Source organism: Zootoca vivipara, chromosome 1 (assembly GCF_963506605.1).
Source record: "Zootoca vivipara chromosome 1, rZooViv1.1, whole genome shotgun sequence".
In the NCBI taxonomy this organism is placed as follows: Eukaryota; Metazoa; Chordata; class Lepidosauria; order Squamata; family Lacertidae; genus Zootoca; species Zootoca vivipara.
In genome coordinates, this window is record NC_083276.1 from 85233239 (window position 1) to 85245712 (window position 12474).

General features: G+C 43.9%; 1 protein-coding gene across 3 annotated transcripts in view; it reads right to left on the reverse strand.

Moving 5' to 3' along the window:
* CFAP65 (cilia and flagella associated protein 65) overlaps positions 1-12474 on the reverse strand; it is a 40950-nt gene that overhangs the window by 3363 nt on the left and 25113 nt on the right. For all 3 annotated transcript variants that reach the window (XM_035127255.2, XM_060278167.1, XM_035127245.2), the window contains exons 23-31: positions 11836-12027; positions 10318-10476; positions 8309-8452; positions 8001-8117; positions 7332-7469; positions 5527-5589; positions 3150-3364; positions 2318-2458; positions 806-1096 (exon numbers count right to left, since the gene is read on the reverse strand). In XM_035127255.2, the coding sequence (XP_034983146.1) occupies positions 806-1096; positions 2318-2458; positions 3150-3364; positions 5527-5589; positions 7332-7469; positions 8001-8117; positions 8309-8452; positions 10318-10476; positions 11836-12027 (1460 nt within the window). The remainder of the gene's footprint in view (positions 1-805; positions 1097-2317; positions 2459-3149; positions 3365-5526; positions 5590-7331; positions 7470-8000; positions 8118-8308; positions 8453-10317; positions 10477-11835; positions 12028-12474) is intronic.

Here is a 12474-nt window from a genome sequence, read left to right on the forward strand (position 1 = left end):
TAAATATTTTTAAAGTCGGGACAGTAAGGAACCAGCTGTCAATACAACCTGCATTAATTAGTAAAAGCAGCAAAGATAAAGTATCCTGGGAAGCTAATGGGTCTCTCCAACACTGCTGCTCTGCTCATATAATAGACTTCCAGGCATGCAGTGGCACTGTCTCTTCTGTCCCTCCAACTCTATATGCTCTCAAAATCAGCTCCTGGGGGTTGCGGGACCCTCTGGAGTAAAGTTTTGGACGTGTAGAGGAGAGAAAATGAAAGTTCCTTATTAGGTTTGTTTCAACCAGGGCTGGCCCAAGACATTTAGCACCTGAGGTGAACCACACTATGGCATCCTGCTTCCAGAAAGGAAAGAAGGGCAGAGTGAAGATCTGCACCAGGAACAAGGGGAAATAAAACAGCCACATCAGGATCTGATGCTCCTGTGGATCCTGCCGCCTGAGGCGGTCGCTTTGCCTTGCCTCATGGATGGGCCAGCCCAGTACTCTACATAGCACTAAGCAGATGGTTCTGTCAGCACAAGGGGTTTTTCCTTGTGCAGTAGAATCATCTCCCTCTCCCCATGTGCCCCCCAAACTGTTCTGGGGTTTCTCCAAACCTCCAGATTTGGGGGTGGCGTGAGGAAGGAGAGTGGGAAAAATCCCTTTGCTAATACTAACCCTCCTACTAGCTCAAAAATGTTGTTGAATCCTGCCCATTGTTCTGTGCATCTTTCGCATTACAGAAGTGTTGTCACCAGAGTATGGCTATTTTGCTGAGAGTCCCTACTTAGATATGCCCCTCAATTTGTACATTTGGCTCACCTGATAATGGTTTCCTTCTGCTCCCGGAATTGTTCCTTGCGAATAATGACACTTAGACTCTCTTGAGCTTCTGAAGTTTCTATAGGAGATCTCTCTACTGCTCCTCCAGCATCTTCATCTTCTGCTCTACACCTAGGGCTAAACTCTGGGGAAGTTGGTCTTGTAGAGGTACCACCTGGGCTGTGCTTCTGTTTGGCTGACTCCTCACTCCAGAACTGGCAGAAGTAGGGAGTGGGCTTTGCTAGGCTTCTCATCACTGCTTCATGGAATTGGCTTTCCTCCAGCAGCCCCCTAGAATGTCAGGAGAGAATTTACTTTGGAATGAAAGACAAAGCGGGCTGCCTTTGTCACACTGTTGCCCTTTGCCCCCAAACCCTGGGAATATGAAAAGCCAGCGTACCCTTGAGACTATCCAGGTATACATCCGAAGGGATACGTGTAGGAAAAAGGTATTGGGAGTCTTCCCTGAATATACAGCACACTAAATTAGTAAAATTGGCTGCAGTGAGATGTCATGGTGAATTATCAGCAAGAAAGCAGAACAAAAGATGCAAAACCTCAAAGACTGCCACTCCCCATATGAACTGACCCCGTCCCTGTGATCATCATTTGAGGCCCTTCTTCATGTGCCTCCTTCATAAGAGGCTTGGAGGGTGGCAACACAAGAATGAGCCTTTTCTGTGGTGGCTCCCCATTTGTGGAATGCTCTCCTTAGCAAGGCTCGCCTGGTCCCTTCACCTTTAGACACCAGGCAAAAACATTTCTCTTCAACCAGGCGCTTGGCTGATTGACATTTGATGGCTTTTTTAATGTGTTTGTGGGAGGGAGGTTATTGGTTTGTCTTTGTTTTACGTATTTTGTATTTTTCTGTTGTGAACCACGCTGAGATCTTTGGATGTAGTATACAAATTAAATAATAACAATAATCACCAAAATGTCCAAAATTGATCAAATAATGTCCAAAATTGATCAAATCTTCCCTTTCCTGCAGGAATTTGAGCTAATTTACCTTCATGTTACTTAGTCACTACAATGAAGTGGACTTGGACCGGAGGACCTGACTTTCAAATCTCCATTCAGTCATGAGGTTCACTCTGTTGCCTTGGATAATGCCAAGTCTCAGCCTAATCCACGCAAGAGCATAGGAATCTGCCTTATCCAGAGTCCATGTGGCTCATATTGACTACACTGACTTGCAACAGCTCTCCAGAGATGCAGACAGGAGTCTTTCCCCAGCCCTTCCTGGAGATGCCATGAATTGAACTTGGGACCTTTTGCATGCCAAGCATGTACCCTGCCACAACCTTTCCCTATGGCCTTTCCCCACCCCACAGGATTACTGTGAGTACACAGTGTGATAGCTCCTGTACACTATTTCTGACCACCTTGGAGGAAGAGAAGGCAAATGTGACAAATGCATACACCTAGCCTTGCAATTCTATGCATCTGAGCACTGTTATGAAAGCATATTCTGCCTTTGAACAGCAGGATTCTGGTTGAGGAGCCACCCACTTGATCACTGTCGACAGCATGTCTGTTACTAGCTGTGCCTCCTGTTCCGTACAGCTTGCTAACGCCATCATACTTGGAGATCCACTCTTGCTCCTACTCCTGCTCACAGTATTCCTTCTGATTGTCGTCTTCTTAAGTTGGCTGGAAAGAGGACAACAAGGAGAATTAAAGTGCCTTGTCAAATGATACGAGAATGCCATGAACCACAGGGTCTCTAGAAAGAAGCCAACAAGATTTTTGTCCCCTGGCTCAGTTTGTTAAATTTCCCCACAATCCACAACAGTGGATTGGAAGGAATCAGATTCATACGCTGCTTTTCTCAATTCCAACATACGAATGTTAAGAAAAGCAACATGTAAAGCAGCCTTCGTAAGAGTGAGATTTATGTGAGATTCACAATTTCCTTATGCATTAGGTTGTATTCAGCTAAGTCCTACTTAGAGTAGATGGTGTAGACCAGTTGAAATTAGTATGCTGGTCATGTTGTAAAGCAAGCTTCCCCTTAACTGTTTTTAATTGTTATGTTTCTAAATTGTTTGTGTTATTGTATATTTTAATAAAGGAAGTTTTAGTGTTCTCTCTTTTAACTATGGGTTGATTTTATAGTTGTAAACCACTTAGAAGCCATCCTGACATATCAGTATTACAGTATATAAATTATTAATAATAATGTCTACGCTGAGTAAGACCAGCATTGAATACCACCCATTGCTTTTTGAAGAAAATGTTTTGGATGCCAGTAACAAACGGCATCTCGTCTATTTGTCTTGTAGGAGAGTATACAGAGAACCAACATCTCCCCTGGAGACCTGGTGACAGGGGAAGGCCTTACCGGAAAAGGAAGTGCTGGGGCAGGTCATTAGGGAAGTTGACCAGGTAGTCATCAGTTGAGTGTGACCTGGCGGTAACCCCCAGGTGCATGAGGCAGGGCTTGGGGGGCTCTGGCTTCACCCACAACCTGCTGGCATCTTTGTTCCTCGTGAGCTTCCTCTGGCTGCGGCTGGCAGGAGGGTTAGGCACATGGATGTTCCTAATGGGTGGAAGAGTCTGTTGGGATAGATTTTAAAAGACACTCTTTAATGAGTGGGTTGGAGCCCTCCAAAGTCAACCACCACTATGTATTTTGTGTTCTCATTTTGTATTTTTATGTTGTAAACCACCCTGTCTTTTTGGATGAAGGGTGGTATACAGATTAAATAACAACAACCAGAACAAATCTGCTTAAAAGAGGGGTTGGGGTTTCTTTCTGTTTTATACACAGTTCCCATTTTCAGCCTTCATCTTGGTTCTCCCATGATTTAGGCTGTGCATAGGCCTCTCTCTCAAACACAAATGTGTGGAGAAAAGAATGGACTATATATAAAAAATACAGTACAGTGGTACCTCGACTTACGAACGACTCGACAACCGAATTTTTCGACTTACAAATGGGGGTAATGGCCGCGCGCTTATGAATGTCTCGACATCCGAAAGAAAACTGCGGCGGTTTTAGATAGGGTTGCTTCGACTTACGAATTTTTCCGTTTCCAATGGCGTTTTTTGACTTACGAATTTTTCGACCTACGAAGGTGCCTTCAGAACAGATTAAATTTGTAAGTCGAGGCATCACTGTAATTACTCAGAACCTTCACCGCACCATTCTTAGGGACTAAGTACTGGACTTAGAAGTAAAAAGGTAAAGGTAAGGGGACCCCTGACCATTAGGTCCAGTCGTGACCGACTCTGGGGTTGCGCGCTCATCTCGCATTATTGGCCGAGGGAGCCAGCGTATAGCTTCCAGGTCATGTGGCCAGCATGACAAAGCCGCTTCTGGCAAACCAGAGCAGCACATGGAAACGCCGTTTACCTTTCCGCTGTAGCGGTTCCTATTTATCTACTTGCATTTTGACGTGCTTTCGAAATGCTAGGTTGGCAGGAGCTGGGACCAAGCAATAGGAGCTCACCCCGTCACAGGGATTCGAACCGCCGACCTTCTGATCAGCAAGCCCTAGGCTCAGTGGTTTAACCCACAGCACCACCTGGGTCCCTCCTGGACTTAGGAAGTACCCTCAAGCTAAGAACCTGCTCCTTCAGCAGGATTGTGATTCCTGTCTAGAATTTTTTTCTATGCTGCTATATCACAAAATATCAAGGTAGTATATACTGCTCAAACATTAAACATCATTTAAAGATGAAATTAAAAATTCAAGAATACAGATAATCAGTAAGGCTAATCAAAATTAAACGGCTCCAAAGGTCTGTTGGCCCAAGTAGTCTTCAAGAGGTGTCTGAAAGTCAAAAGCAAGGGATGCTTGCAAAATCACTGCTGAAACGCAGTTCCACAGCATGGGACAGGCAACTTTTCTGGACAGAAGAACCACCCCAACGGTGTGTCTTATCTGGATTGAGCTTCGGTTTACTGACCCTTATCCAGCGCATTACCAAAGTCAGGCACTGGTTTACCATGCAGAGAAACAGAACTATGTGTCCTCAGCATATTGATGACAACACCAGATGACCCTTCTCCGTAGTTGCTGTGCCCAGGAAGCCTGCTTGCCACATTGTGGTTAGACTATATGACTATTCCTTTCTTAAGGAAAACTGATTCTGTAGGCTGGAAGCAGAAGCTGTTTTTACACAGCACTGATTGGCTGGTAGTGGTAACTTTTGATCCCATACCTCCCCAGAGCAATTTTGCAAATTAAACCACCACCATCCCACACACAAACAATACATTTTTTAAAAAAATGCAAAGAAATTTTGAATCACATCAACATTTAAGTGGTACTTCAGTGAACATTTTTAAAAGGCAGGGAGCAGGGACACAGCTACAAAATCAGTATTTGAAATGGACTATGCAGTGCAGTGGAAAGGCAGACAGAAACCTGACCTATTCATAAAAGTGGTGAGGACTAACTCCTGTTTTTAGATAATCCACATGCCCCCAAAATGCACTTTTCCTGATCATCATATTGGATTGCTACCACTCTGCAGCAAAGCATTTTCAAATAATACAGAAAAACTGTACAGTCAAAACAGACCCAACAAATGCTTTGATAGCAACACACAATTATTCTGTGTGTGGGGGCACTTCCACTCTGTCACCAGAATGCCAAATTCTTAAGCATCTTAGCTCTGAAATAAGAGCCCCATTGGTTCACTGCCCTATCAGTCACCCACAGAAATCTCAACATATTCCACTTCAGAGAAGGTAACAGTCAACTTATTACCTTGTATTTCCGGATCACTGAATGTGTGGCAGAAAGCTTTGCTGACCCCAAGTTTGAAGCCCCCTAAACAAAGGGAAGAAAATCATAGTAAAGCATGTGGAACAAACAACCATGATGCTGTTACACAATTACATAAATAAGATACTCAATGGTGCAAAGTAAAGTATATGCAAATGTTTATAACAAAGCCCTGGCATTTTTGTTTGTTAATGTAAAAGAGCCAAAGGAAGTTGCAGTCTTGAGCAGAGGGGTCCAACAGTCAATGGAGCAGGGGCTTATCCCTTTCTGCACCAGCCATTTTTTCTCTCAAAGTGATTTGCCCCCTGTGAGGTTCTAGATCAGGCATACCCAAACTGCAGCCCTCCAGATGTTTTTGCCTACAACTCCCATGATCCCTAGCTAACAGGACCAGTGGTCAGGGAAGATGGGAATTGTAGTCCAAAACATCTGGAGGGCCAAAGTTTGGAGGTGCCTGTTCTAGATGGATAATCTGGAACAACATAGGGGGGAATCCTTCCTTCCTTCCCTAGTGCAATAGCCTACAATAATAGCCTCTAGGCAATTTGCAAACAGAAAGCTATGCTTTATAACATGCCTTTTCATATAACATGTACCAGTACACTAGTCAGGGAGCTGTATTTGGCTGCAGCTGGCTGCTGAGTGTATCATAACCAAAAATCCAAGTTTGCCTTCACATAACTTGTGAAATGACCTTGAATTTCTGTGCTGAATGGCAGGAATTTAGTAAACTTCTGTGAAAAGCTGCCAACTTGTGACACGGTTTGCATAAAACTGCAGAACAGTTATATAACTGGTTCCCCCCTCTTTGTCTGTTCCCTTAATGTGCTCCATCTAAAAGGCAACTCCAGAATGTCAGTATTTTGTGGGAGGGAATCAAGTGCACAGCAGAATGTTAGGTTTGTGCCATTAAAATGGATGAAAGCAACACATCCACTTAACAAACCCCAGACTTTTTGTAATTTGCAAAGTGATGGGGAAATGTGTTGTAAAGTGTGGGATGGACTAGCGCCTAACAAGAGCACATATAAACACCCTGCAAGCAAATCAGGATGACTGATCAACAAACAGGTGGTCTGGAGGGGCCCTAAACATCCTGGCTTCATTTTCAAGATGCAAATTAGCATATGTAGATAGATGAGGACAGGTGCCAATGCAGAAACCCTGACAAGTGTTATCATCAAAAGTGGAAATTTGCAGAGCATTGTATCTGACATGAATGCAAAGAAGATGCTGAGTTTTTATGAGTGTGAAGCAGGCAGATCTAATGCACAGGGACAACTCGCCTGGAATTTCTCCTGTGCAAGCTTCACTGAAATTAGGTTAATTAGGTTTGTGCAGGAGAACTTCCTGGAGGCTTGTGTCCTGGGTTAATTGATTTGAGGAGTATGCCGCTTGGATTTTCCACCTCAAGTGCTGCAATGTCTTGGGCTTGCCCCACAGAAAGCAGCTCAGTTGCTAATAGGTTCTTAATATCACTTTTGCCTCCCCCTGATTTACATTTGGAAACTATATGTGGGAAAGCAACCAGAAGATGGCTGAAAATACATAATTGTAAAGTCTGAACACTCACATAGCTTTCTCGATTGTGGGACTCAAGTCTCATTTGTGCCTGACCAGTCCACCACTACAAAGATGTATATCTTCACTTAAGTCACTTTTTGCCCTACATGTGCTTGCATGTAGGGCAATAGAATCATGTGGTGCATGAACAGAAAACCCACCCAAAGCAGCTGCACTGTTCTTGTTTCAGTGCTAAAATCTCCCTCCCTGGAAGGCCAGCTTACCACTGGAGACTGTTTTGGGTTCTTCTGTGTATCCAGGTCTTTCTCTGTGATGGTGAACTCCACAGCCTGGCGTGCCTTCTCAGCTTCCCATTCTTGCAGCTCTTTCTCATACTGATCGAGTGGGCGCTGGGTAAAGATCTACAGGGAACAAACCTATGATTTACTCAGCATTCTGAAAGTTTGCACTCCTGCTACTTCAGTACTCTGAGATGATGAAAAACCTGCTCTGCCTATAGACATAGGCCTTCTAAGTATGAACTTCTAGCAAAACTCTGACTTTATTTTCTGACCTTATACACCAAATGTATGGAAACAATAACTTGTCCAACCAATCAAAGCAAAGGGTTCACTGGGGTCTCAAAAACGTCCCACCAACATCTCAGTAAGATTTAGAATTCTTAGCTAACACACAATCAAAGAGGGAACAAGGTGGCTGCAGGGCAGTAACAACAAGTGTTTGGACCAAGGACGAACCTCGACTGCAGCACCCTGAGAAATTATGAGGGGGGAAATTGAGCCATGCCTGCTCAACAGCATCCTCACCTCATACAATAAGTTTCTAGGTGATGTGCAACAGTAGTACTATAGGAGTAGGTAGTGTAATCTAGCAACATCCTTGGGTTTTGGTGTTCAAAGAAGTGATGATCTAAAGTACACACTAATCCTCACCTCACATATCAAATCTATGTTGTAGAAGCATGGATTTTCACCAGCATACAGTGTGAGAACAAATGAGATGCTCTCCCCAGCCTGCACAACTCCAGTCTCTGGAATAATGTTCATTACCTTGAAACAAAGAAAGTGGTTGTCAGAAGCGTTAGCAGTGCATAATGCATCCCCACCAGAATGTTTTCAGGGCTATGGCTTCTAACCATTAGGAAAGGAGGGTATGTGGCTTTCAGTACTCCAGCATCACAGTGGGAGAGGCCACAACACTGCCAAAGGGGACCAAAAGCAATGTGACAGATGAAGCTCACCACCATGGAATTGGAAGTCCCAGTGTGCCAAGAAAAAACAATGGCCTCATTCTCGGAGGCATTGTTGAGAAAAAAGAGTCGGCTGCATTTACTGTAGACTGGGATGTTGCCAAAACAAATCCGGGGATGAGATAAGTACACCGTCTGGAAAGAGAATAAACAGAGTGTGATCCCCTATCCTAACAAGATGGGATCTCTTGTCTCCCCCTTCCCCACCCACCCCTCCCTGTGAAAGGAAGCTAGCACAGTGCTACCAGTGCCAGACATTTAAGCAGCACTTGTTGTTGTTGTTTAGTCGTGTCCGACTCTTCGTGACCCCATGGACCATAGCATGCCAGGCACTCCTGTCTTGCACTGCCTCCCGCAGTTTGGTCAAACTCATGTTCGTAGCTTCGAGAACACTGTCCAACCATCTTGTCCTCTGTCGTCCCCTTCTCCTAGTGCCCTCAATCTTTCCCTATATGCATGAAACATGTCTTAAAAAAAATACAGATTAATGGTAGCAGCCTGTCTCACAAAACGCTCTCAGCTACAGATGTGATCCAATTGCAACAATGCAATGTAGGATGGGAGGATTGTGAAAAGACTGCTAGTGTAGCTGAAGCAAAGGGTTAACCGGGATCTCAAAAACCTCCCACCAACATCTCAGAAAGATTTAGAATTCTTAGTTAACACACAAATATAGGTCAAAACCCCAGCTACTTCAAGGGGACAACCTTCTGTGCTCATCCAGTTCTCCCCCCTCCCCCCGTCCTTTTCTACCCAAAGGGGAAGGAGAATGTCATGGTGGAAGCAAGACATGCCACCTCTGCCCCACTTCCTGCTTTGGCCAAAAAGAGATGGCTCTAGCCATCCATCACCACCACTGCATCCATGATGGAGAAAGAGCACGTGAGCCTTAAAATAATGTTTCAGGTGCCATATGCAGAACCTCCCTACTGTTGAATATATAACAGGTCATATTATACTGTATATGGTGACATTAGATAGACTGCCTGTTTCAACACTGGTAAAAGGCTCTACATGGTAAGGCCTTCGCACCATAGTTATAAAATTTATAAGCAGCAACTGTGGAGATTGGTTGGACAGCATGCTATATCCCTGCTGCAGCTGCTGGCTCTGGCATTTGAACTCTATCATGCAATCCCAATCAACCCCTGTGGTTTCCATTTACACATGTTGCATCAGTGGCATGAATCCTTCAATAATACTGAATTGTTTGGTTTGGTTTTTGCAGCCATCACACCGCACTTACAAAATCTGAAGCTATCCATAGAATTCTACCAAAGAAGCATCGTGTGTCATCCCAGAGATGACTGAACAAGCAGCATTCAATTCTCAAAAAGCAATTATTCATTTGCAAGTTACTTTCTTGCAGTGGTCATCAATCTGGGTTTTGCAAAGCCTAGCGCTACTCATCCTGACTTGTGGGCATATCATAGTTGATCAAGGAGGCTAACATTTTAAAACAAAGCAAATCAAACAGTACCAGAAAATTAATAAGAAATCGCAAACAAAATAGGCCACAGAAGTGGAAATAAAATAGCATTACTGAGGCTCTTGTAATCTGAATGCATGTTGGCAAGACAACAACATAATGCAAATTGAACAGATGGCTTATCCATTTAAAAACTGACCCATAAAATAGGATGCTGCTGGTTCATATCACAACATAAAAATGTTCTTCAAAACATGCAAACCCAGGAATGTCTGCAGTATGATAGGCAAGTACTGTTGCTTGCCTGGCTCTTGAAGAAAAAACCAACACTGATTTTGTGGTTCGTGGACCACAAGTTGCATAGACCTGGTTTAAATTAACCAATTGTACAAAGATAGCCATTGCTGTTGAGGTCAGAGGAGGATCACACAACACATTACTCAAGAGGAAACAGGAGTACACAGAGAAGAATAGCTCTTGCGCGGTGCAAGGACTCAAACAATTTGAAATCTGTGTTCCATGCCCTCCAACGTTCTTCCATGCTAGAAGCACAGCATCCTTTGATACTTACCAGACCAGGCACTGCTAATTTGGCAGAACCTGGTGCTGTCGCAGCACAAACCACTTTGTCGAATTGTGCTGTGTCACTCATAACGTGTGGATCGAAGCCTATGCCTTGGAAGGTAATCAGAGCACAGTCCCCTTCAAGGATGTGGATAGGTACCTCTACCTAGGCAGAAAAACGAAACACAAAGCTGCGGCTGGAAGGGCTCTGGTTTTACCCTGGTGTTTGATAAGAGTCAAAAGCAGCTTTCAGTACAGCAGCTATCTTGCGAGCTAAATCAGGGAAAGGATGTGCATGTCAGAGCCCAAGGGGGTTAGCAAAGCAAGGAGAGACAGACGCAAAATAGGCCTGTTACCTTTTGCTGGGAAATGTTCCAATTAGATTTCAGTCAGTAGTTCATATCTAAAAATAGAGCTAATAAGGCTCACAATCCTAGGAAGGCAAGTGTGCTTTTCACATGCTCAATGATACTCTCTTCTATTATTTTACACATGCCAAAGATGACGGCTGAAACAGATTTCTGGATTGAATTCTGCAAGTTAAGCCCTGGTTGTGCATGGTTCAGAGCCATTTTAATCAATTTTAGTGTTTTTTATAAGCCAGTGTGCACACAAACCAAGAGTTTCTCCCCACTTTTAGGGCTTTCCTGCACCATGTGCGTTTTGGGCAATGACTGCCCAGTTGTTTCTCATTTGTTAATCTCCATGTATCTTTTTGCAAGGCTGTGTTTCTTTGCAGCTATGTTTTTCCAGCATTCATGATGCAGTCTTTTGTAACTGATAAAAATATGACAATAATTTTCACGGAGAGTATGCTTGTCACTGCTGTAATTGTATAGAATGTGGTTGTGTGGATTTTATCTCCACCCACTAGATTTTGCCTGAGGCATAACCAGTGGTGTATAGCCCAGCTCTTCCTTCCCCCTACGCCCCAATATGTACATTTTAAAAAGGGTTTCTTGTATAATTCTCCAGTGGCAATGTAAGGATTTCAGAAACAGAAACAGGAGTGGAAATTGCCACAATTCCCAAGTTTGCCAAAAGTAAGGAATGAAAGTCAAGCAAGTGAATACAAATCCCAGGGGGCGCTGGTGTGTGGGCACCTGCTTCATGCCCCCTCATCCACGCTGGGGCCATGGCCCCTCTGGCACCCCCATGCTACGCCCTGATTGAAAGTGTGTTGGGAAGCATATCCTGCATAGGCTAAAACGCACCTGGAGCTTGTTTTCGCTGACTGTGCGTAAAAAGCTCTCAGATAAAAAGGTGCTGGTCACATACCAAGTTTGCATTCTAAGGAATTCACACTGTAACACAGCTTTGGGGCAACAATGGGGGCTGAAAGTTGGAAGGATCAAGAAGCAGCTGCCCCCAGCAGGAGTTATGCAGCAATGAACAAAATGGGAATGTATTAGAACTCATGTGAACAAGGGCAGTCAAAGAAGAAAGTTATAATCAGCTAGGTAGGGATGCTATGGGGCACAAATTCCCAAAGGAAAGTGCTTGTTCTTAAAGGTGCCAGCCTCACCGAGTACATTTTGGCTTCCAGTGGTGAAAAGATCCATTCCGTGTGTGCTGTCAAGCCTGGACCAATCTCTCCTCTTGGATTCAGGCAGACAAACACCTCATGGTGGTAATTCTCTTCCTGTACTTTCATCAGAGCATCCACTTGGATTTCATACACTGCAGTTGTGGCACCTCCATTGTACAGTTCATAGATCTGCAAGAAGAGAGGGGAAAGACTGGTCAGCACTGGCTTTCAAGATGCTCACATGTTCTGGTGTGGCTTCTTCTGGGTCTTCTATTATGTAGTCCCTATTAGAGGAAACCTAAGCCTGGCAGCTACAATCTTAAATGTTATTCCTTAGCAGAATTCCAAAGTTCTACATCAATCTGTGACAGCTAACCAGTTAGCAGTATTTTCTCAGAATGCTTGGAACAGTTCAGGAAATGATGTGAGAAAAGGATTCTATTTGAGGTATTTTATTTACCTCATTCTCTGCTAGGTGGCAAATGAAATGGACTGGATGAAATCAGGATGAAGGAGGTTCTCCCACAATACATATGCAAGAGACTGGATCAATCAATGACTGATAAATGAACATGTAGAGCCATTTTTTTCTAATATGGACTGTTGAGTGCAGTCTAACTGCTGGGCACAACGGAA